The 26,039-nt window shown below is 40.4% G+C and overlaps 2 protein-coding genes across 3 annotated transcripts in view; both read right to left on the minus strand.

Moving 5' to 3' along the window:
• Positions 1 to 7,060, minus strand: part of TNIP3 (TNFAIP3 interacting protein 3) — a 77,931-nt gene extending 70,871 nt beyond the window's left edge. For both annotated transcript variants that reach the window (XM_051616846.1, XM_051616844.1), the window contains exons 1-3: positions 5,020 to 7,060; positions 4,066 to 4,253; positions 2,805 to 2,997 (exon numbers count right to left, since the gene is read on the minus strand). The gene's annotated coding sequence lies outside the window, so the exon portion shown is untranslated. The remainder of the gene's footprint in view (positions 1 to 2,804; positions 2,998 to 4,065; positions 4,254 to 5,019) is intronic.
• A 78-nt stretch (positions 7,061 to 7,138) lies between these two features.
• On the minus strand, positions 7,139 to 24,207 carry QRFPR (pyroglutamylated RFamide peptide receptor). Its single transcript, XM_051616839.1, has 6 exons — positions 23,709 to 24,207; positions 12,981 to 13,139; positions 12,253 to 12,314; positions 11,319 to 11,554; positions 9,640 to 9,737; positions 7,139 to 7,736 (listed from the first exon to the last, which is right to left on the minus strand). The coding sequence occupies exons 1-6, from the start codon at positions 24,046 to 24,048 to the stop codon at positions 7,333 to 7,335; spliced, it is 1,299 nt and encodes a 432-aa protein (XP_051472799.1). The 5' UTR covers positions 24,049 to 24,207; the 3' UTR covers positions 7,139 to 7,332.
• Positions 24,208 to 26,039: the final 1,832 nt, after the last annotated feature.

The raw sequence follows: 26,039 nt of genomic DNA on the forward strand, positions 1-26,039 counted from the left end.
TCAGAAAAGTGTAGGCTTTCAACTTCAGTATCCTCCAAAATACATCATGGCTAGAGCAGCCTTGTTGGCAGTATCACAGAAACCCCAAAGATTAAAATAATAAAAAAAAAAATTAAAAAAATTCCTTGTCACATGCAACTTCCACTGGGAACCAAAACAGTAGACTGAGTCGTTGTTAGCACTATCAGAGAGAGAGAGCTGTGTAACCAATGTATTTCAAAGTACCATCGCACAAAGGGGTGGTGGAGGGAATCTAACACCTCTTTCCATGTTTTTCCCTAACAGTAATTCTAGGGAGAGTGGAGCTCTATCAAGCCTTTACCAAATCCTATCATCAGACACATGCTTTCAAAAGCCGTTAGGATAAGAATCCTTTTAGGTGTACGGTGCCTGGAAGAACAAGCCCCAGACTGCTTTTTGTGTGCTGCAACGGTGCCACCTACAGCCGGAGACAGGCCAGAGCACAACCCCACGGAGCTGCAGTAGGCAGAGATTTTCCAGAGGTTTTTGCCACAAATCTACCCTTCAGAATTCCAGTTGGACTGAGGGCGCAGCTTTAATACGACATTTGGTAGGATACATTTTTACACTCTATCCATGGGGATATTTTCTGGCTATTTGTTCTTTGATTACATGATCTTTGAGACTCTTCAGCTATGGATCAAACCCAGTAATAGTGAAGTCGAGTGCCCAACAACTGAGGGTATGGAAACCATATGTTAGAGGCAAGAAGCAGAAGAACATTTCTGTTGTCACGCACACACACAAGACAGAACTACACAGAGCTTATTTTACAGACTCAAATAATAAAGTAACTGGATCTTTTAGTAAGCTATTGTTCATCTGTACAATCAAGATGGACATACACACTTGTTATTTGCAGGAAGAAAAATCAGTTCTCCCAGTGTAGCTGGCACATCACTGAGAAGCTTTACTTCCCAGGAAATAGAAATATGTAAAATCAAATAAACAGAATATGTAAACAGACTATGTTAATAAGCAGCATTAGAAACAGAATGTCAATACAAATGTATAAAGTCAAATTCAGAAATACCAATACATACTACCTGCAGGCTACCAAAAAGAGAGCATTAATAAGCACATGAAAGCTTGAGCTCATGCAAGTTACATTTTCTTCATGCACTCAGTGGGCCACATGGAAAGGCAGAAAAACATATCTTATTTATGCCAAATATGTCAGGTGGAGCTTGACCTATTTTACCACAGGGGCCTTAAGAACTCTACTAACATTTCCTGGCTCAGCTCACACCATGCGTGGCTGCACATCTCTCCACAGTGCATTGTCTCCCCACCTTCACTGTCATTACAGCTGCTCCTAGGCCTGATGCCAAGTGTCTGCCCAACAGCTGCATGTGCTTTTCTCAGTGGATCCTAACACATGCTAACCTTTGTTAGGTAAGTGCAGGTGTCTCAATAACTGCAAGATTTGTCTACCATATGCAAGCCAGATATAACCAGTACACTGGGCAAATTCTTCCCAAGGGTGCAGACAGCCTGAAATAAGGACTGGAAATACAGTTCATATATCTGATAGTCAGCCTTGATGGAATACAAATTCTAAAACAAAGGACCTGTTTCACTTCATCAAAGCTCACTGCCCTTCTTTCAAATTCATCACCTGATTATTATAACCTGTATAGAGATAAGGGGATGCCAGGGAGCTCAAGGAAAGCAACAGAGGAATAGGAAGGACAAATCTGCATAACACTTGAACAGGACTTCAGATCTTGACAGTTTTAAGAAAGCAGAGCCACTTACAATAAATTATTAACTGAATATTAATAGCATGAACTCTGTCTTATCTCAGATCAGAGATTTTTTAAAATAACTTCATAATCCATCAGCTTCACTGGAAGCTAATGATAGCTTGATTTTCCAGCAAGACACTTGGAAGCCAGTTTTGAGACATCAAAGCAGGACTTTCAGTATAGACAGAAATAAAATAAAGTGTTAAGTAAATGTTTCTTAAGGAATATATATGGTCTAGCCCCCTGTTTTGTTTCTGCATTAAATTCCTGTTGCTCAGAAAGATATATGCTTTAGAACACTGCTGGTAATCAGAATTTATCCACAACATAAGAAGAACCTGCTTTGAAAACCTTTGAAACCTTAAAAGAAACACCAACTAACCTGGAAGCAGAAAGAAATTTTTCTGATCCTCCTCTCTCCACTGTTTCAGGAAGATCTCCTCCAGTTCTCACCAGGTAAATTGGATGCAATTGGATCATACTCCTAATGCTCTGCCTCCTCCTCACTCTGGTGGAGCTCCTGCTGCCTTCTACTGCTTCCACTCCAAGAACCCAAAAGTGAAGCTACCACTCTTGCCAGCATTTTGCCCTGTACGCTTCAGTGCTGTCCCATTCTTAAAACTGCTCTATATAAACAGTTGCTAAACTTTCTCAACTTTTCTAACACTCAGATCACCCCTAATAAAATATTTAAGTATATATATTTTTTTAAATATATTAAAATCTACAAATACCTAAAAGTATAGCTTGCCATTATTATCTTCTTACTGTGTCTCTCCAAGTCACTGAAATAATTTCATCTAATGACTCCTTGCTTTTCTTCTGGGCAATAACAATCTCATCTTCAATGGTTCTTTGCATATTTTTCTCATCTCTCAGGTGTCCCTTCCCCTTCACCAATCACTTCTTTAAATAGCTTCTGCCATACCCAAAGACCCTGCAAGTAGCACATACAACCATTACATATTACCTAATCACATAATCAGCATATAGACAGAACTAAAACACTGCCAAGCTGAGAAGTTTTATACTTACTCCCTTGACATAGGCACATCACACATCTTTGCTGGCTTGACAACCATGAGTGACACGGAGCAAGGCTGCCTCCCATTATTCCTTGGGGACAGGCTGATATTCAGTATTTTTTAATTGCTATCTTCTGGCTCTCAAAAAACCTCTCCCCTCATGCCTCAATTTGAACTTTTCTCGTCTTCATGAGTTGTCATTACTAAAACAACAACAAAAAATTGTAATGGTTTTATTACATGGTTTTATGACGTGCTCAGCTCAACAACCTTTTCAGCAAAGCTAAGCAAAGGACTTGCATCTGTGCTTCACAACAACTGAACCCTAGACGAGGGTTTACACCTACTTACATCTGCTATTCAACAGCCCATCACCACAGCTGACATCATCAGCCTTCAAACATTTGTCCACCTTTCCCATCATCTCCCTTACATTTATGGCATGTTCCCTTCTAAATCCTTACAACCACTACCATTCCCTCCAAACAGATAATTTCTTGTCAGTATTCTACTAGAGCAAACTTCAGCAAGAGACAGTTTTTTTTCCTTTTTGACTGAGAATCAGCAACTTGAAAGATTTACAATTGATCTACAAACATTTTACTTAACTCATTTTGCAAAGACTAGGCAGTATGCCTTAAAATGCTAACCATAACCCAAGGTTATAAACAGCTAACTGATCATCTTTGGTGCTTGTTTTTTATTGAGACTTAGACTGAGGATGTTCTAAGAACACACTGCCAGATTGAGACACACCATCTTCTCTACTACTGTTTGCAATCCTTATTCAGGGAACAATCAAAAGCTATCTAAAACCAGAATAAAACTATGAAACTTCCAATGGACATGTCCTGGTTTGCATCTAAATGCCCCCCCGGCCCCTCTTATTTGGTAGCATAAGTGTTATGAAAACTTCATCAGTGCTACAGGGGAACTGCAAGTCTTCTGTTTACTTGTTCGTCATTTTCAGATTATTTAATACCCACACAGCATTGTGTTAGCCTGTAACAGTACAAAGCCTCCTCAATATAAGCACAGTTTCTTATCTATTCATCACAAAGTACTACAGCTCAGTATCTATTTCTAATGCTTAAAACCATACCCACAAATTCATTCACCTGTTGTCCTCTGAAACTAATACACACCCCTCAAAACAATAGAAGAATCCTGCCAGGAAGAAAGCTCACTTCATGCTTACCTTTGTTTTTTTAATTCCTCCCAACTAATGGGAATTCTGTAGCAAATGCACTGTTACATTCCCCTCTACTCACTGTTTTCTTTGTTTAAACTCTCTGATTTTGGTTGAGCAAGTCCACACATTTGACACTTTTTCCTGGTCCATTCAGACTTCCAGATTCTCTTTTCAGTTGAGCGTGTCCTTTCATGATCCTGTCGTCATCCACATGCCACCGCTTCCTGGCATCATCTCTTCATAACTTTAAGGCGTAGGCCCTTACAGCTGAGAATAAAATACATTTCTCTTTAATTTTCTCAAAGTCAAAGAAATTGTAAGTGATTTGTAACCAAGATATTAGAAGGAAACTTTTTTGAGGAAGCATTTTTTCTCAAAGAACACAACCGTTTTAAGAAATATTCTCAGTTTAGGGAAATGAGCATGGTTATCTTTCTTGTTCTCTGGTAAAATTGTTAGCCAAAAAATTTTCTGATCAGATCAACCATGCAATTCTGTTAACATAAGATGGGAATAAGCAGGCAAGCTGGGAGGAGCAGGGCTGTTCTTTCCACAGCAGTGCTAGACTTCACTGGTTTGAAGTGCTCAGTTACAGCCACACACTCTTAAACACACAGTATGAGACACTGCAAGAGACAGGCTACAAGCCTGGACCAACAATTGACCCAGTTCAATAGGATGATTTGTTTTGTTATGTAAAACAAAGCTGAAGCTCTGACAGAGGAAAAATATGCTTTTAGCACAGAATTGCATAAATGCCTACTACATAGTCTGTTTATATCCATTGGCAAAATTTCAGTTCTGCTTAGGTCAATAAAGGTTTTCCTATTCCCTGCAGCTAGGACTTGTCACAAGTTTATCTGGCTCAGAGAAAATTATTGTGTAAAAACTGTGTAGTTAGTACTGACAACAGTAAGAGAACTGTCTGTAGGAGTCTGGTCTATATTGAATCAAACTCTAGCCACATGTATCTGTACTGAAGCATTTATTTATCTCTTAGCAAGAGACTGGAAGTTTTTCACCCCTCTCTCACCTTATTCTGCAAAGCCTTTTAAGCCATTTCTCTCAGGATTAGAGTAACAACTGGCACCTGCAACAGGACTGGAACGTAATAATTTAAAAACTATATATAAGCTTGTTTGAATCTTCAAACAAAGAGACTGAAAGAATGAAGTTTATAGCAGATGCTCCCCATGCAAAACAGCACCCACAATGCCAAAGAAGAATTTGCATGAAAAGTTAATACAATAATGCAACAGTTACTCATTGACATAACATTTTCTAAGACAACAGACAAAACAGATATGATTAAACAAAAACATTAAATACTCTGAAGTTTTTGTTAAATACTTCTTAAAATCTGTGATTGGAATTAGCAGTGCAAATACATAAAAAGCTTAAAATTAACAGTTTTGCAGTTACAGAGTTTGTCAAAATACATAGTTCTCATCAGTCAGGTAAACTTTACACCACCCAAGGAAAACTATGATAATAAACCACCATTAGACCCTGTTCTCCACAGCAGAAAACTTTTACTAAAAGTCTCCTGTGTAGAAAGATGAAAGACACACTAAGACAGAAATGTTCGGCAAGGGAAGTCATAGTTGTAATTGCAGGCAAAAGTTGTTGTTGTTTCTTCCAGCATTATTCAAAGGTAACGCACAGGGCCGTGTCTGCATGACTGCCTAAAGCAGGACCTGCCCTTTCTCATCTTGTTTTACCCCGACACAGCTCTCCAAAATGGTTATTTTATCTAATATATATATACTTATGTAAATAGGAGTGCTCTTAATTCCTGGCTGTCAGGACAAGTAGGGAATCTTCCCCTGACATTGCATGGGACTATACCATATACAAGACAAATACTATATATGTAAATAAAGAGTAAGCCACAAACCAGCATCAGAATGCCTTATCCAGTGGAAATTCATAAACATTGCAAAAGGATCAGTTAACTTCCAAGGATAAATTAGACTAAGCTTTCACTTACAATGAAGTGTAAAGTAGCAATGTAAAAAAATCTTAAAATATACTGCCAAGGGAACACCAAGGTCCCTTAGGTGAGGCAAGGGATGACAGAAGAGAGCACCAACATTTCATAGGCTATTTAAGGACCCAACCTAACCTCAGCTGGAGTTGCAAATTATGTATTTCAAAGCCACATTTATGGGACCAGAACTGGTGCACCTTTCTTGATGACACTTTTCCCCCAGTCCCACACTTGTAAGCACCCTTTAAAATTTTTCAGTTTGACCTACTGAGAGCAAAAATGCTTAGTATTTATAAGGATTTCAACCTCGTGATTTATTGTGAAGCCTACAAGTAACAGAACACTGGCCCTGTTTTTAGACAGCAATTAATCCACTCTGAAGACGGTAGAGAGACAGAAAAAAATTGCATATCTTCAGATAAGTATCTGGTCAAAAAGACTGTGATATTCTATTGAAAGTCTTCTGTAGAACCCAAACAGGCTCTGGATCTGTCCCTTACATCCCTCCAGAAAACAGCAACACCACATTTTCAGCCCATAAGTAACGTATCCAAACATGACTAAGTTAGACTCAGTGTTCACTCTAGAGACCACACCTCCAGCATCTGCACACTCTTGTACAGCACTTCAACTCCTACCTTTTAAGAAGAACAATGCAGTTTAAAGGGCAGTACACTGGCTTTTATATTTGTACCCAAGAATTAATCTGTATAAACAGCACATTGCGCATGCATTGTTGATTTCTAATACTCTTCCTGCTAACAAAATCTGAACATGCATGTAATGTTTAATATCTTCAGAGTCAAATTCTGGATGGCTTTCATATACTTTGTTTGTTTTCCAAAACAGTATTGCATCTCAGTCTGCATTTTTCCTGAATTCAGATCTGAAGCTCCTCTGTCATCAGAGCTGCAGAGAACAGATCTTGTAACATCAGACCCATGCCAGATTTCCAAGTTGTCCAAAAATATTATGCACTCTCTCCATAGTTCCTGTCTTCTGGCATTGAACTTCGTATGGTCCAGTGGCATGCCAGCATCCAGACACAGAAGAAACAGAACAAGCAATAGTTGCTTGATTTACCTAAAGCAGAGGGCAAACAAGCCCTAAATTAGCTTAGGAAGAAAAAAGGATTTTTGTTTCTGGAAATCACACAGTAATATTGTTTTCCAAAGTTTTACTCCTCATCCTTATAAAATATATTACATTTTGTCAACCATTATCCCAACATTGTAATAATCCACAAAATATTTTTCACCTTATTTCATCAGACAATTTAGAAAACTATTTCAAATGGCTTATTCAAATTTATCATATAAAGAGAATGCTTTTTCTATCCTTAAAAGCTCTGTGATTTTACTGCCCCTTTCCTGAGGTAGAATGCACAGTAAGCTCAGAGCTGCATAAGGCAAGGTGCCTTTTCAAATTCCTTTTTGAAGCTGGCTGATCACAGAGCTTGACCTCAATGTTGCCATCACTGAATGCCTCCCTCTTCGCTTCGTCTGAGTCAACAGGATCTCTCTGAGAAACATTTGCCTGTTGCCGCCTCATAGTGATCCCTGAGTTCCCAAGTCGCTTGCTTGGAGATGCATTTTCTTTGACAAAGCAGAAGCAGATGGCAGACAAAAAATTTTTCTTGAAGTTTTCATTCATGAAAGCATACACAATAGGGTTGCAAATAGAATTGAAGAATCCTATGATCTGGACGATTGCAAAGATCATTTTGACTGTCACATCATCATATTCCTTTTCGAAATTACCTGGAAAGGTAAAAAGGAAATATGCTGTATGCACAGGATGTCATAAATTCTTACTACTTATCTTATTTATATCCACCCTACCATTGGAAGCTTTTGTTTAAAAAAACAACAGAACACCTTGCTGGAGATTCTTAATATTAGCAATAAGGTTTCATCAGTAAGCAAAGATTAACATCTACGACACAGCCCTGCTTTGTGTATATGTAAATAAGGACAGAGTCATTCAGAAGAGGCAATTTATGAGCCAAAAAACTTGCCCAAGGGCCAAGAAACAGAAATATTCCAGTCTGTTAAGTATAGGTATATTTATTCAAGTTGTTCTTCTGGCTCTGAGTTTCATGTCCATACCAAATGTCTAAGGACTTTAACACAATCCCTGTCTTATCACTGACCACACACAGCTTCCTCCTCTGTGCTGCTCATGGAGGTAAAAATGCACCTTCTTGGTCATATCTCTCACTTTTTAATGATTGACATCACAGAGGACTCTGAATTCCTTTAATTCAAATTATCAGCAATCAAACTCTGGATACTACAGAAGCTTATACAGCAAGTAAAAAAACTGCCTTGCAGGACCTGCAAAGAGAGCAAACAATTCATGGAGTGTTACGGGCAACCTTAACATGGGACAATCCAAACAATTTTAATAGCTACAGCTTCTGCACTTCTGATTCTGTCCAGGCATAAGCATCATATGGTTCAGCTGACTGCCTGCAGGACTACTGATTTATCTGCTACAACCTTTTTTGCAATAACAGACAAAGAAACAGGCTGCTGGCTTTGGCAAGTGGAGTACAACAACCCCTGAAAGCTCTCTCCTGTTCCTACACATGGCCTGCTGCCTAGTCCCACGTGCTGTCCCACTGCCCATGCAGGAGACGAGAGTTGAACAGTGCAAGACTCCAGAGAACAGGGCAAAAAGCAAAGTTAATATGCACTGAGGGCATTTTCCAGCTAGTACCCAGTTGAGATCACTGAAAAGCTCAACTGGATTCATTGGGTATTATCACTATGATGTCCAGTATTTATATTTCAAATATGCCTATCCTCATTAAAATCAGGGCAAGTGAAGGTTAAAATATTTCTTACTAGTATAACTCAAAGCAGTATGCCAACTTAAGTGGATGCAAATAGAGATCTTCACATATTAAATTAAACTGAAATTTAAATTAAAAAGCTACTTGTTCAAGAGGTTTTATACTTGGAAATAACTTTTACCTTCCAGCCAGGTACTTTTGACCTTCAGCAAATGAGTTTAGCATGACAGACATAGAAAGAAAAAGAATCTACAGAGATATTCTCAGCATCCTAATAGTCAAGTCATGTTTTTTCTTGAGCCTTGTAAGGCCTAGCAAACCTCCTCTTCAGGACTGGATTATGTACTGAACAAATTCAGAAGCAATGACGAACTCCTTTCTAAAGAGCTACACTCTAAAAGAGCTGGTAGAAAAATTGGGTTCCCTCCCATTTACCCTGCAACAAAGTTCAGTAGGGTTTATAGCAAGACACAAAGATTATCTTCTTTTCTTTTTTTTTTTTTTTTAATGTGGCTGACAGGTTTACCTCAGATATACAGTATCTCCCTAACACTACATTAAATGCTCTTTTCAACCTAAATTATTCTACGATAACAGGTTATTTGAAACATACTAGTTTTCCATGAGCACTGCAGATTGGTCTGTCACTGAGACATGAGAGTAATTCATCTGTTGTTGGCTATGTAGCTGTATTACAAGACAGTGATCCAGGATTTATACGCACATTCATCTTTGCTAGCAGAATGTATTCTGTAGTTGAATGCTGCAGCAGCACTAGCTTTTAATAACCTGTATTTCCATTAAAAACAAACAAACAAAAAACACTTAGAAAGGCTTTACTGTAATGATGCAGGGCAGATACTCACTGTATTCTATCATCATATGAACCACATGGAAAGGGGCCCAACAGACTGCAAAGAGAAACACCACTGTCACCATCATAACAATTGCTCGCTTCTTCTTCCTGAAATTGCATCAAGACATTGAATCACTAAGGATAGACTGGTCTCTTCAAGTTAGATCTGCAAACATGTTCTGATGGTTGCAAGTGCAAATAAAAGCCTGGACAAACACTTAGAATTACACAATTCCCTTAAAACAAAAAGGTGCAGCATCATATAAATCTAGTACATAAATTAACACCTTTTATTTCTCTCATTTGGGAAAGCTACACACCTGCAGCTGCAGCAAGCAATGACACTAGTAAATCTTGCAAGACATTTTGGCTCTACTTAAGTAGATGCAATTCCAATAGTAGGAGATGGGGCGAAAAAAAAACTATACAAAATTCCACTAATAGCTCAAAAAGCAGGAATCACTTCCTAGATCTAGGAGCACTGACCATATGTGCAGCACCTGACTACACAGAGAATTTGACAAAGTGAAACTACACCTGCAACATTCAGCCTTTGCTGGTAGGTGAAGTGCTAGAATAAGAAAAAAAAAAAAAACCACATATTCCTTGCCTCCACTGCAATACCTCACAAACTCAAGGTATACATTAACTTATAATCATCCCCAAATTGATATGTAATTTATATAACTGCATTTATAGATCACAAGATAGACCTCTTCCTTGAGCTAAAGCAGCAGTACTTCACTGGTAGCAGTTATAGGATCTTCTCCTCCCTGTGAGAAAATAGACTAAGGATTAGCCCAAAGATTACATGTCACCTGAACCTCTGTAAGGTTGCACCCTCTTTCAGTTTTTACTGACAAGAGTCTGCTTCCTTAGGCACTGTGTTAGACAAATATCTAAGGATTCATTTATCTTGAAGCTGCTCATGCTCTCCTTGAAGTTGATGCTTAAGGTGATACTCTCCTCAATGAGCAGAACTGTTAGAGGTTTCTAGGATATGAAACAACAGATCGATTTGCCAAATGAAAAAAAAACAAACAAACATGAAGCAATATTAAGGGTAGCCCATATTTAGTGCTAAAGAGCAAAGTTTATAATTATTGATTTTCATAACTTCTCAGATGGAGCATCACCATCACTATAATCTCAAACACACACATCTGAGAACACTCAAAATACTTCAGAAGCTCTACCAGGTTAAATGGTATCAAAGCAGTTTTTAAATTAATTTTGATTTTTTTCCCCATATGCCAATTTAACTTATAATAGGACATAGAGCATTGTTCACAGTCTCAGAGTAATAGAACTCTCCAGAGAACACACAGAAACAATGTAGCACCATTTACCCCTATCATCTTCTAACTCACGGCTTACATCTTTTTAAAACAAGCATTTCACAATGTATGAGAGATTTATTGAAAGGGCCTGACTTTCAAGGTGTAGCTACACTATACTGTGAAGAAAAAAAATTAAAATCTAAGTTGCCTTAAATTGGGTATCTAAGTGTTAAATGACTGACTAGCTTTAAAAATCTGGTCTATGCTTGCAGACTTCCCAACAGATAAGGAAACACAGATTTCTTTTTTGGTTTTTTTGTACCGGTTTTCAGTAGCTGTCACAGGGAAAAAAAAAAACACAACAAACTTTCTAGAAGCCAACGTTCCAACCATATTTTATTTTACAAACCTTGATATTTTAGACATTTCACTCCCATGAATGGTTTGAAGAACTGAAGCATCTCCCACTCGTTTCTTAATCCAGAGCTCATAGCCAATTTTAGTGTACAAAAAAAGCATCAACATCAGTGGAAGAAGAAAGAGTATAACAAGAATAAAGGTCGTGTAGATCTTCTGATAAATCGGACTGGTCCATTCTTCTAAGCAACAAACATACACTTTTTCATACAGAAAGTCATATTTAACCTGTAACAAGTATAAAGGAGATGAGTCACTACAGTGTTTACCCTGAGTGTAAAATCCAAGCAGACTCCTTGCTCTCAATACAGCCAAAATTCAACAGAGTGACTCTTGTAAAACTCTTGTAAACATTTCCACATCAACTGTTCAGCTGATACACATTTTTCAAGTAAAAGTGAGTGCTTAGAAACCACACCTATTAGTCACTTTAAAAAAAAAAAAAAAAAAGATTTGTTAACTTTTAGGCTCACATGCAGCAGATTCTGATAAGCCTTTTTTTAAACTCCAAAAGTATAAGGTAACTCAAACCATAATGGATAGCTAGTTACATTTTAAACTATGCACAGTTCTTCCTAAATCTTGGGGAACACCACTCCATCCTGAAACCGTAATCTAAGCCCTACACTGTTTTGTGCCCAGTGCACCTATAAAGCAAAAGGAAGCCACAGTGGAAGTCACAGATGTAATTACTACTTTTTGACATAACTGGGGAGGGTAGACATGACTAGTCCCTGCTGGTAGTCCCTCTTCCAGTGCATGCAAATCCTAATCTTTAGCCTTTTTCATGCTGGCACACAGAACAAAAACTCCACTTCTCATATTCCACTCTCACTTCTTAGTTTACTGAATTTCCTTGCTAAAGGTACAAAAAAACCCAGTGAGGACTGAGTTTAAAATGTAAAGTCCCATTTCACCTAACATACCTCGAGCCGTTGCACATGCCACATTGGTGACCCAACAATAAGAGCCAGCAACCAGACTATGCCTGTAAACAAATACATTTTTAATATTTTATACAGCAGGCAGTAAAAGTTTTGGTTTGAACAGTCAAACAGCTTCATCTTCAAAAAGTCAGGCAAAGCAGACAATTTAAATAAAGAACAAAGTTTTCTGTACAAGCCATACAACAGTCAACATTCACATCAATAACAGCACATTGTTTTATTATCTGTTTTCTTTCACTCAAACTACTTTCATTTATTGGTACCCAAGTGTAGTGGCCACTTAATTTGCGTAAACAGCATTATGTGCATTCTCTGTGTTAGAATGGAAGAATAATTTACAGCTTGTAATATGGCTTTAGCAGTGCTTGTATATTCTGAACCTTTCATAAAAATAAAAATTAAAAAAGGCTGTCAAATGTTTATCAGTTTTAGCTATAAACTTATATCTGTTTATCTTATATTTTACTTTAGCAAAGTAAATATTTGATTTTAGATTCCAAATATATTGTCAGAGTTTTAGCTAGTAATCACTATACATATAGGCACTATCCTTGAGCTATTTTATAAATATTACCAGATTTATCATTAACTCTACCTCTGAATTACTGGACATATCAGAGCCTTCTGTTCTGTCGCACCATCTACACCACTTAGATTGAAGATTGTATCTCTATACACACAATTACTAGAGATGCCTAAAACCTTACCAAGCATGGTGAAAGCTCTTTTATTGGTGTACTGCCACTTCATTTTTAGTGGATGCACAATTCCCTGGTGTCTTTCCACAGCAATGCAGGTCATTGTAAGAATCTCAGTTACAATAGCAGTGGACTGAACAAATGGTACCATCTTGCAAGCGAAGGCACCTGCAATAGTCAGAAAGGATAATATGCAGTTGTTGCAGTTCACGAAACAGCTCTTCACACTAGACACTTCACTGAAGTGCTATTCTGCAAGAACAGACTAATACTCTTTGATTTATTTTAATAGCTAAACTGCTAAGTCACCTATTTAGGCTCTTCATCAAATGTACTTTTAATACTCATTCTTCCATCATACATACTACATCTGCAAAACTAAAAATTCTAAGAACCTATCCACTTGCTCTGTATCAATCTGACACTTATTGCCGTTTCACTTTCGACCAAATCTTCCCATTATCTGCTTTAAACTATGCTAAATTACAGATACATTTATTATCTTTTCATCTTGGCAGACTACTCTCCAGTTTTATGAAGATCCTAGTGTTACCTATATAAAAGTTTACCTTTTCTGCTGCTGCAAATACATTCCTTCTACTCATTTAAATACCATTCTGTTGTACACTTTGGCACTTAATGGATCATTCTGCCAAGCGATACATATATAGGAGTCCTCTAAGAGGCATTAACATAAGAGGAAAAATCAAACCTCTTCATCATCCATCCATTATCCAAGTCTCCCTCTTTTCGAATGAACACATTATGTTAATGGCACTGTCTTCTATGTCTGCATTCTTACAGTTCAGTATCAACTATTCATTTCAGTAACAGCTGAGTTATCTCCCTTACTTGACCATTAATTACCTTACCCAGACATAATCTATAAACTCAAAATATCCAAAGGAATATCTGATCCAATTGCATGTCAAGCTTTAAGGTGCTACAGACTCCTCAAGAAATAAAAGCATAGAAAACAGAAAGAAAACAAACATGAAACTATGAAAACTTAATCCTGCTCTCCATGAAGGGAACAAGGAATGGGGAAACTTCCGAACTTCCATCTGCTAGGCTGAGCTAGAAGTACCTGTAGCTTACAAGATGGAACTGGTTTGCTACTAGTCTTATCAATTCTGGGTGCCCAAAACAAAACAAAAAAACCAACTTTTTCTGTGACTCCAGAAAGGGAAGAGGGCAAGGGACACGGAAATCAGGTCTCTTTAGAGTACATATTCAACATCAGCAACACCATGAATGTGCATGAAAATCTGCCTTAAAACAGAATAAAAATAAATCTTGCAGCCCAATTTCAGGCTACTGGAATGAAACCTCAGCATGGTCAGTAGGAACTGCCTACAAGAAAATGCAGTGGGTCCGTTTCTCACCTCATATGTATTTTTTCCAAAGTGTTAGAAAATGCAAGACAAGACATCTTGACATCTTTTATCAACTTCAATTATACAATAAAATTTCCCCCACTTCTTCCTTGGCTTCATTAAGCATAAAGTAAAACCCTCCCTTATGAAACACAATCAGTCAGTACCTTATTAACTCTGCACCTCATCAGCTTCTCACTATACCCAGTACAGTATGTGCTGCAGCACCAGACCCACTCCATCAAATTTATAGTAATTCAACCAGTATGCTGAAATTTTTGTAGTGAGATAACAAACAGCAAGCTCAGACTGTACCTTCTTTGCACATAGCAAATGGTGAATACAACCAAAGAAGATGCTAAGGCACACAATCTCTGGCCACTTCTAACAATCTGTTTACTGCCATGAGTAAAGCAGAGCTAAAACAGTATTTAGCCAAACCCAAACCTACACCTTGGAACTAAAAGGAGAGTTTTCACTATTGGTTTCAAGCTTTTTCTTCACTGACTTGGTAAGTTAGGAGTGGCTCCTGTTAAAATCAACAGAAAAGCAAAATTTGTAAATTAAATAAATGTTTAAATTCCTGTTTCACTAAAGAAATCAATTCAAGTTTGAGTGGTGGAGCTATGGCAAAAAATAAATGAACAAACAAACCACCTTCCACCATATGCTGTCTCCTCTAGTTTGAAAGAAGTCAGACGTAAACAAAAGTTAAGCCCACTTGAACTGTATGCCATTATAGGGGTTTGCCTGTAACACACTGTTCTTTCCCTGAAGTCCCAGCATTCCAGGGTATTCTTCAGAAGCAAAGAAATACCATTCTATTATTTTTCTTTAGTAACAAAATGAGACAACGACTTTCACTGAAGCTAGACAAGTCTGGTGGAATTTCCAGTTTGTGCCCAAATATTCAAAGAGCAAACAGAATACCCGAGTTCATGGGCTAGAAACTCCTGAATTCAATATTGCCATTGTCTTTTACTGGTATCTTCTGTTTTTCTTCCAATAACTACAGCATCAAAGAGCACAGAACACCGCTATGCCTTTAGCTAAAACCTCAGGGGAAAAGGCTGCAGAATCTCTTTATTTAATCTCTTTGAATACAAACACAGAAAAAGTGATCACCTAAACTATATAAAGGCAATTATTTACAAGGTAGTAAGAGCCTATATAATGCCTACACAGACTGATCCTACTGAGTTGAATGAGGAGTGACATTAACACTTCCAGAAATCTGAAATAAAAGGATGTTATTCATCAGACACTTTTGACTGAAATAGAAACACATACTCTGAGGCACATGGCATACGGCACACATTTTGGCTGCTTGGTGGACTTGCTGGCCAATGCATTTTTATAACTAAGAAATTACATTATTTTTTTTAAAGGACAGTAGCTAAAAGCTTCCGTATCTCAATAGTAAAAACAGAACAGTATTTCCACCTCTCTGAACCTTCTCATGGCATGAATCCCAGGGTCTCCATCAACTTTTATTAACATTACCATATCACTTTAGTGGTCTTTTCCTTGCCCTGGATTGTCAAGCACTATAAAAACACTTTCTTCTGATACCATGAAACACTCGTGTTTCAAATGCTAAACTCCACCAAAGTTAAGTGACTGTTTAGCAAGGAAGTCCACTCTTGTTTGCAGGAGTGTTTGGAACAGATACGTCTCGGGGGAAAAAAGAAAGACTGTGTTTAGAATGTCATGGCCAAATGAAAAGTCGTCAACTGCAATGGAAATCTGACATCCACAGATCTGAGGTCCAACCACTATCCTTAATGTGTTTGAATGGGATTCAATCCTGAAATACCAAGGGTCATTGTATTGACAGAATATGTAATGTTTTCCACATAAAGCCTGTTTTTAGTTTTCAAATCTTTCATTATTTATAAGTATATGTGAGCCATTCCAAACTGCTTAGATAACTACCAAAGTCTTTATCAAAATTCTTTTAAGACTATATGTTACATAGCCTGTGTTTTCAAACTACAGACATTATCAGCTTTTGTACACATAAAAAATGAGAATAATTTATTGTTAAATAAAGTAACTACTTCAGAATGGTGGCAGTTGGGTTGGGGCATGGTAGAGGAAAAAGAGAAAGACAATCTAAATTGCTTCTCTTTTTCAAGAAGCTAAGAGATTCCCAGAAGTATTCCTTATGCACTGCTAAAAACTGCATATATTATTCAAGCAATGATTAGTTTTCCCCAGTGATATCACATTCAGAAGGCTGCAAATATAAATGGTACTCCCTTAAACAATGCTTCATGCCTTCATTATCAGATGTTGTGCCTGAAACTATTATTTAGTCACTTCATCACCCATTTAAAAGATCAGTTTTTCTTTTATTAGGGTAAGGAAAAATCCTGAAACCATTCTCTGATAAAAATTAAATCACTCCTTCCTCTGTCACAGCATTGTTGACCAACCCTTGCACTGGAGTCTCAGAGCTTGTAAACCAGTTCTGTCCAGCTTACTTGATGCCAGCAAGTTTTCTTACATTTTGTAACTTCAGGGCAAAAAACATGTCAGTTATGATCCTACAGATATCCTCAAGGGTCTTTCATTCTTGGAAAATGCATTGGTTTATATAATTTCTTGGGTATATAGGCATTTTGCATCATTAGTAAATTTCCATCCACAATGCACAAGTCTCTCACTTTTTACTTATAAAGAACATTATACATGTCTGCACAGAAGCAGGCATGAGTGTAGCACTTGATAGTAGACCTGTGGTAGTTTGTCTGTTTATGGTCAACTACAGCAGCTGAGATAATATGGCATGAACCTATGCAATTAGATCATGCCGACCAAGGTATTCCACACTGTTCATCCTCCTTCCCCCCTTCCATCCAAGGCTCACATGCAGCTTCTCTGCCCATGGGTTTACAAAACCACTGAAATGGGCACCACAGTCTTCAGGAAAACTTGGATCAGCAGCTTATTTCAAAATGTGGCAACTGGTGAGTAAAACCAAATACAAACATGTGAAGATGCAGGATAACTGTGCAGCAAAGCACTGCTACTAAAACATAAAGATACTGCAGTAAACCACTGCCTGCAATTGGGCTACAAACAAGCAGTACAGGTGGGGGTTTTTTTGGCAAGCATACAGGTTAAAGATCCAGATCTTTTCCCAAGACAGAAACTCACTATCAGGGAGCAAAACAGGAAATGGCAAACATATTCCCGATTCACTCAATGCAAAGCAGAGAATGACAGGTATTTCAACCAAAAAAAAAGGACATCATAACCACCTCAGCATGAAACACTAACGGATCTATCCACATCCTAAAACTTGCTTTATTTCTTTGCCTGATCAATGCAACAGCAAATATTTCACATCAGTCATTGTGTTTAATAGTTACACTAATTAATGTTACACACTTACTTGCAGTAAGAAATTCCCTATGCTAAATATAAGTAGAATAAGCTTCCTTTTGTCGGTGCTGTTTTGCTGCTTTTAGACAAAACACCCTGCCAATATATCATGCATATATAAGAAAATAAGCCTATTACTTCCTTTACCGAGAGATTCACTGTACGATGCAAACCATCTTCATACAGAATTCTACTCCTGCCTCTACTCATAAGCAAATACCCCAAAATACACAATAGCAGAGCATGAAGAATGAAGGATCAGGCAAGATTTCACCCATAAAGATACAACTACAAAATCACTGTGCTCTAAATGGCATCAGATCAATCCTGAAACATAATTCCCCACTGGGGAGGGCAAACGGAGACAAATCCCTCACCTGACTTACAGAAAGTCTGGACAACTTAAATTGGTAAATTAAAAACAGCAACAACAAAAAAACAAACAAACAAAAAGGTTAAAACCAGGAGATTCAAATAACTGAATCTCTTGCATCCAGCTTTACTGTCTAGTGTTAATCTTAACAGCATGTCAGAAGTTTGAGAGTATTTGGAAGCTCTTCAGTACCAAAGATCATTCCAGAAGCAAGTCAGAGTGAAGAAGTTTCTAATGTCTCACTGAAAAACTTAGAGGAATCCAAGAATACCAAACACAAAAGGCTGAGTGATTTCCATTGCTAAGATTTAGTTTTAATCCCTGGGAAAGGCATGTTTAGACATTGTCATCCAGGAAAGCTATAAATAAGGTAACAGACTTCTTGACACAAGATGTTTGGCAAAGAACAGAAAGCACTCTAAATACTCACCTGGGTAGAAGATGCCACCTGGTTTTCAAATGAGCCTTTAGAGAGGAGGAAACCACCATTTCAAGGAGCACCAGATAGGGCAGCAATGTACAAAAGACCCACTTCTCTCCTGAGTGGCAGCTGGAGGCCAGGCAAGACACATGAGAGCATCTCAAACGCTGCTGTGTGTTCAGTAGTGCCTCAAGAGTCACTACTCTAAACAACAGGAAAAGCCACCCTCCAACACTTGTCTTGAGATGCATATTCTAACTGGTAAGATGCAAAATTAACATAGCATAGTGCTAGCTCTACCATAACCACATGTTTTGTCCTTGTCTTTTGTCAGGGCTGTTATATTAGACAACATTAAAAGTAACTCTCCAGTATCCCAGGCAGTTCTGTAAAGGTAACACTGTTACTAAGCTAACTAAGCAGCATCAGAAAATAAAGCAACTCCTTCATATTCACTCAGACACAAAAGCCTAAATATATTTTCAACAGTCATATTTTCAATATGACAGTAAGACCACTACTGCTGCCTCCTCCTTATAATCATATAAGAGCAAATCCTCAATTACTTCAGTATGCACCAAGACTGCCTTTGTTGTATGCTCCAATTTACCAAGTTCCCATTTTATCTTTCTCTTATCAATAAATACCAACCCAGTGAATATTTATGCCAAACCCACAATTTTCATTTATCTTGCACAGTATCTGCCACATTACCGAGACTAGCTTGAGGAATTTTTATTGGAAGGTCCCCTAGAAATTACAGCCATTTAAGTTGCAAAGTATAAATCCAGAAAGTAAATCAGACACTGTAACTATTACAGTTTCACACAGCTATACAGATTCTTACAAGATCAGAGAACCAAAAGCAGGACCAATTTACCCAGTTTTGGGGAATATAGTGCTGCTCCCAGTGTGTAGAGCTAGCAGGTCTGCATCTATGCTGCAGGCAAAGTGAAGCACACATACAGCTTTTTAAACTGCAGTTGCTAAATTACAGGTGAAATCATGATACATTAATGAATATACTGCAGAAAAAGTCATGCCAGTGCTTTAGTTTTTCACACCTGTCAGAAGCTCTGACGAATGTAATGCAGTGTACCTGCAAAATCTTCAGGTTCTAAAGAATTTGGCAAACATGATCTAGTAGAGGAGCCACTTTACCATCCACAGTTTGAATTAGTTTACATCACCAGATATCAATCATAGAATCAATATTCTCCTTGAAGTTCTATGGTAAACTATACACACCTGGAACAATATGGGGTGAAAGTGTTTCACTCTTCACTTGAGAAGGACCAAAATGGTAGTTAGCCCTTTCTGATTGCATCCCATAATGTCTTAAAAGCTAACAGCTACTTGGAAACTATGGCTGTTCTTATGTGTGTATGTTCTGCCTCTACAGTCTAAACAGAGCATTTACAGTTTTCCCCTCACTTCTCCCATTCTGCTGTGGGTTTCTGAAGTGGAAAAGAAGTGAAAGAAAAACACGCACATACAAGCATGGAAATAAAGAACCAGTTCCAAATCTAAGACAAGTGCAAAACACACACATGTCCATTCACATCACCTAGTACAGATGGTTTAGAGATGTAAGTGCAAATAAATAAAGATATAAAGTTCCTAAAATCTCAGAAACCCAAAGATATTTCTAACATCAATTGCTTCGGGATGCTCCGCTTTTTCCAGCAGGGATATAATACATGGACAAATCATCTTCTTCTTAATTTGAATTTGGAGCTTGCTGTACTCAGAGCTGTTGCATTAAGGTGGATGAGAATAAGCTTATCCAGACTATAAAATGAAAGGCAAAAAGAAAATTAAAGCAGTAAAGCTAGCAAGGAAAAGACTCCTCACAGACTGGCAGGCTCTGATTTGCAGTGTAACTGTAATCATCATTCATGCTTCACAGTGTAAGCCTCAGAAATCAGATACCCTTGGGATACCATCAGTTTACATCTCATTTGTTTTACCCGAGTTTTACTTCTCACCTCCTGACCCTAACAGTGAAGAATGACATCCATCACTTATGTTACTTATTATGTCCTCCCAATACTGTGTTAGTGAAAGCTAATTATCTTACCAGGACCATAAAGGCTGCTGTCAAAGTCAATGGGACCTATGGATCCACGTGTACTATTCTAGCACAGCAAAGAGGGTAAAAAAAAAGTACAGTACAACTCACAGAACAGCACGCGCTTTTGTGACATCTCTTGATGCCACCAGTAACTTTCTGCTGTATTCTTTGAAGGAGAACCAGAACTACAATAGCCAAAAGGAAGGCACAGCAGTATAGCTATCAATTTAATCTATTATTTTTATTTACACATCCTTATTATTTTTAGGGTTCAACTGTAGTTTCATAGAAGGTATTGAGTTGGAAGGGACCTCTAAAGGTGATCAAGTCTAAACCCCACAATAAGCAGGGACATCTCACACTAGAACAGATTGCTCAGAGACACATCAAGCCACAACCTGAATGTCTCCAGGGATGGGGCCTCCACCACCTCTCCAGGCAACCTGTTCCAGTGATCCACCACCCTCATATTAAAGAACTTTTTCTTAACGTCCAACCTCAATCTACCCTTCTCTAGCTTAAATCCATTACCCCTTGTCCTGTTGTTACTTGTCCTAGTGAATAGGTCTTTCCCAGCCTTCTTACAGGCCCCTTTCAGGTACTGGAAGGTCCCCCAGGAGTCTTCTCTTCTTCAGGCTGAACAACCCCAACTCCCTCAGCCTGTCTTCATAAAAGAGGTGCTCTAACCTTCTGATCATTTTTGTTGCCCTCCTCTCAACACACTCCAACAGGTCCACATCCTTCTTATGTTGGGGGCTCCAGAACTGGACACAGTACTCCAGGTGAGGTATCACCAGGGCAGAGTAGAGGAGCAGAATCACCTCTCTTGATCTGCTGGCCACACTTCTCTTGATGCAGCCCAGGATGTGGTTGGCCTTCTGGACTGCAATTGCAAATTGGTGGCTTACATCCAGCTTTTCATCCACTAGTACCCCCAGGTCTGTTTCCACAGGGCTTCTCTCTACCATGTCTTCCCCCAGCCTGTATCGATACCTCTGGTTGCCCCAGCCCAGGTGCAGGACCCTGCACTTAGCCTTGTTGAACCTCATGAGATTCACTTGAGCCCACTTCTCCATGTTCCTCTGGATGGCATCCCATCCCTCTGCTGTATTGACCACACTACCCAGCTTGGTGTCATCAGCAAACTTGCTGCAGGTGCTCTCAATGCCACTGTCAATATCATTAATGAAGATAAACAACACTGGTCCCAGTATGGACCCCTGAGGACAGCACTTGTCACCATTTTCCATCTGGACATCGAGCCATTGACCAAGACCCTTTGGATGTGACCATCCAGCCAGTTCCTTACCCACTGAACAGTTCACCAATCAAACCCATCTCTCCAACTTAATGTTCAATATCTGTACTGTCTTAAAACACTGGTTACCTCCCACAAAGACAGTTCCTAAGAAAATAAAACACTTGCCTGTACTGTCACTAGCCCCTGGGATTCTGTATTTGTCACTTTTCCCAAAAATAAAGCCCATTTCTCAGTGGTTTAAGTCTTTTGTGCTTTTCAAGCCCCCTCTGACCTGCCAATTACAATCCTGCATTCTAGTCCATGGGAGGTACTGGAATTAAATCTCCATGTTCTGAAGCTAACCTTCACTGTCTCCCAAGAACAGAAGCACAGGAAGCCTTGAAAACTGAAACATAACTGTGTCACTTCAACATATTTTCTGTTAATTTTGAAACATTCTGAAAAATATTTCAATTTGTGGTTGTGCAAGGTGTTGTCTGCTACTTGCTGCAAAACCATCCCTTTTATTTTTCCACTGATAATTGTCGAACACTGTTTTCAGACCAACAATAGGAAGATACACACCATTTGCAATGTAACTTCACCATTGTCTTTTTGTTATTTTACTACTTTGGAACTGGGATGCATTAAAACAAAATAAGTTATTTTCAGACAACAGAGTGGTCTTGCCCAAAAGTTCTCCACGTCTACAGGAAGAGAACAAAATTTCCAACATACAAGCACATATTGAAAATAGTGCCTCCAGGAAAGTTGGAGAGGGACTTTTTACAAAGGCATGTAGCAACAGGACAAGAAGTAATGGCTTTAAACTGGAAGGGGGAAGATTTACATTAGACATTATGAGGAAGTTCTTCACTATGAGGTTGCTGAGACACTTGCACAGGTTTCCCAGTGAGTCGTGGATGCCCCATCCCTGAAAGTGCTCAAGACCAGGCTAGATGGTGCTTGGAGTAACCTGGCCTACTGGGAGGTGTCCCTGCCCAGGCAGTGGAGTTGAATCTAGATGATCTTTAAGGTCCCTTCCAACCAAAACAAGTCTGTGATTCTATGATACAACATAAATTCTGTGTGTCTGTTTCTCAAAGGGTGCATCCTTTTACCTCACAAAAGGCTGGGGAGGTCTGTCTCTGAGCCAACTGCTGTCAGAGCAACCTAAGCTGAATAAAGACTGGTATTTCGCTTGCCATACTAACCTCATTAGCACTTCACCATGGATAGTTTCTCACACATAGGCTGCAACTTTGATCGAATACAAGCGTGAAAGCACAATGGGTTTAACATAACCCGAGGGAATGGTAAAGCCATTATTTAATCCTGCAGAGAAGCAGGTGACGGCAGGGGAAGGTACCTAAATCGCACCCCCGGAGACAGCACCCTGGGGCTGCCATAAAATACTACGACCCCCTGGAGGGCTGCAGGGAGAGCAAAGGTTTCAAGTTGTTACCGAAGAGTTTAAACGCGAAGAGCTCCGCAGGGCTGCGCGGGAATTTCCCTGCCTTAGGTGGCTGAGGGAAGAGCAGCCTCCTCACAGCGAGGCAGCCGCGACCCTTCTCCTCAGCGCAGGAGAGACCACAACCACCAAACCCTCCCAGGCGGCGGGGGCAGAAAGGTCCCTCCCCGGCGGCGGGGGCCGGGGGGTGGAGAGAGGCGTCCTCACGGGGTGGGGGGTATCCCTGACGGCCGGCGAGAGGGGAAGAGCGGTCCCTGACAGGCGGAGAGGGCGGCCGGGGTGTTGCTCACACACTGCCGCGCTTCCCTGCCCGCCCAGCGCCCCTCGCCTCCCTCCAGCAGCCGCCGCGCCCGGAACGGCCCGGGACCGCCCGCCCCGGGCCCGGCACCCACCGCCCAGCCAGTTGGAGGAGATGTTCTGTAGCATGGTGAAGGGGACGCAGAAGAAGGCGATGAGGAGGTCGCTGAGCGCCAGGGAGCAGATGAAGATGTTGGTGACGGTCCTCATGGCTTTGCTGCGGGTCACCACGTAGAGCACCAGGCAGTTGCCGAAGAGCGCCAGGGCGAAGATGAGCACGCAGATGAGGACGAAGGCCACCTTGGTGCGCCCCGGCAGCTCCGGGATGTACACCAGCGGCTGCAGCCCGTAGAGAGCGATGAACTGCTCCCGCGTCACGTTGTTGTCCCGCAGGAGCTGCGCGAACTGCTCGGGGGTGATGTTTAGGGACCGCATGGCTCCGTCGGCCCCGCTCCCGCCCTCAGGCCCCTCAGCGCCGCCGCCCGCGCCCCGCCATCCCTCCGGCGCTCTGCCGGGACGCGGGGCCACGCAACCGTCACCGGACCCGATGCGGCGACAGAAGGCGGAGAAGCGGTGGCAGAGCCGGGAGCAACCCAGGGCAGACGGAGCGGCGGCACAAGCAGCTCCGCCCGGCGACAAACTTCGAGGCGGTGGCGGCGCCCGCAGCCTCTGCCGGCCCGGGGGGCGAGCAGAGCGGGGGCCGTGAGGCGGCAGCCAATCAGAGCGCAGCGCGGGCCCGCCCGGCGCCCCGCCCAGCCCCGCCCCGGCTCCTCCGCGCGCTGCGGCCGGTAACGGCCGCGCGGGGCCGGTAACCGCCGCTCGAAACGCCCCAGGTGGGAGCTGAAACTACCGAGCCAAGCTCCGGTCGCGTTTTGGCCCGGCTGACAGGGAAACAAAGAGGCGGTGTAGCGGGTGCGTGGCCGCCTGCGTGAGGGGAGACTCGTGCCCCCCCGAGTGGGTCACTAGGCCGTGCCCAGCCCAGGCGAGGCAGCGGGATTTTATTTCCCCCTCCATGCCAAAGCTGCTGCAGGGCCTCGCGTGATGATGAGCCAGAGCTCAAACGGAAATATATTTTCCAGACTTCTGGCCGCTGAGACGCCAGGAAGCTCCTGAAGGTTCCTTCCCCAGGCAGACGTTCAGCGGCAGCGTAACCCCTCCTGCTCCAGAGGAGGCTTGACAGAACCCCAAACCACTCAACCCAGCTGGCTAGCCTACTTAGGTAAGGTTACATCGGCTGCTAAGGTTATGTGTGCCTGGCTAACTGGCTGCAACAGGAGTTGAGAAAGTGCCACCACAGAATTAATGTGGATAATAATGAGCTGAGGTCTAACAGAGAGGTCAAGTTGAAAATATGCATTGATTTGTCTTCAAACCTGTTTTAAATTGCCCTGCACAGCTTTCTTTCTAGCACAGGTATATATATACCAGTTGTACCATATGGTAATACATTTAATAGCAACTTGTTTTTAATCAGTGACATAATGAATGATCAAAAAGGATCCAGAGAAGGCAGTAACAATACAGAAAACAGGTCTGGCAACACTTCCTCCTTCCCACAATGAAGAAACATCTATTGGGAAAATGAGATTTTGTACAGAAAGGGTTCTCCTTGCCCTGGGTACTGGAAGGCAAATGCTCATCAAACCAACTTAGTTCCCAACATTCAGACAGTCCCTTTCACGTTCTTTTAGACATGCCTTGTTGGCTAGAAAAGCTCACTCTTTCAGTCCTATAATGATCCTGCTGAGCTTATGCTCCATAATGCAGACAGGCTCCTTGTGGGTTTAATTTTCCCAGTACCATTCCTTGGACAACACTACACCAGGTGTAGCCTAAAGCCACTTTCATGTACTCTGTTAACACATCCTTTTCTATATGTCATCTTTTCCCTCTTCTCCCTCCACCCCTATTGTGTTTATAACAGAAACCTCATTTAGAAGCTCTTTTATTAACAAATAAACCAGATGCATTTTAGTAGATTTCATTCCTAATGCAAGTAAAGAAGGGCCAAATGTGGAGAAGGACAGTGTTTGTAGTCCTGGACTGCTGTGTTGTGTTATTCATTCCAAAATCATCCAAATGTATCAGGAACTTAACAAATGGGAATAAGCTTTCACCTAAATACTGCAAATAGGGTTTATGGGTAACATGGACATTTATTTTGCACCTATCCTTATTACTATGATTGCTCATTACAAGTAATCAAACAGCATTAAAAATGAAAGATGTCCGAATGGTTAATCCATGTAAACAAATCTTTAAGCCATAGGCTATGGAAGCCTGCAGGCTTTCTGCAGATTTAGCTGGGGGTTTTTTGTGCAAAGAAATTTTACAGATAACATTTATCTTGAATATTTACCCACATGGAGAAGATGAATGTAGGATTTACAGAAATTTTGATTCTCTATGAGCATTATCGATCCTCT

Source organism: Apus apus, chromosome 4 (genome assembly GCF_020740795.1).
Source record: "Apus apus isolate bApuApu2 chromosome 4, bApuApu2.pri.cur, whole genome shotgun sequence".
NCBI classification, from domain to species: domain Eukaryota; kingdom Metazoa; phylum Chordata; class Aves; order Apodiformes; family Apodidae; genus Apus; species Apus apus.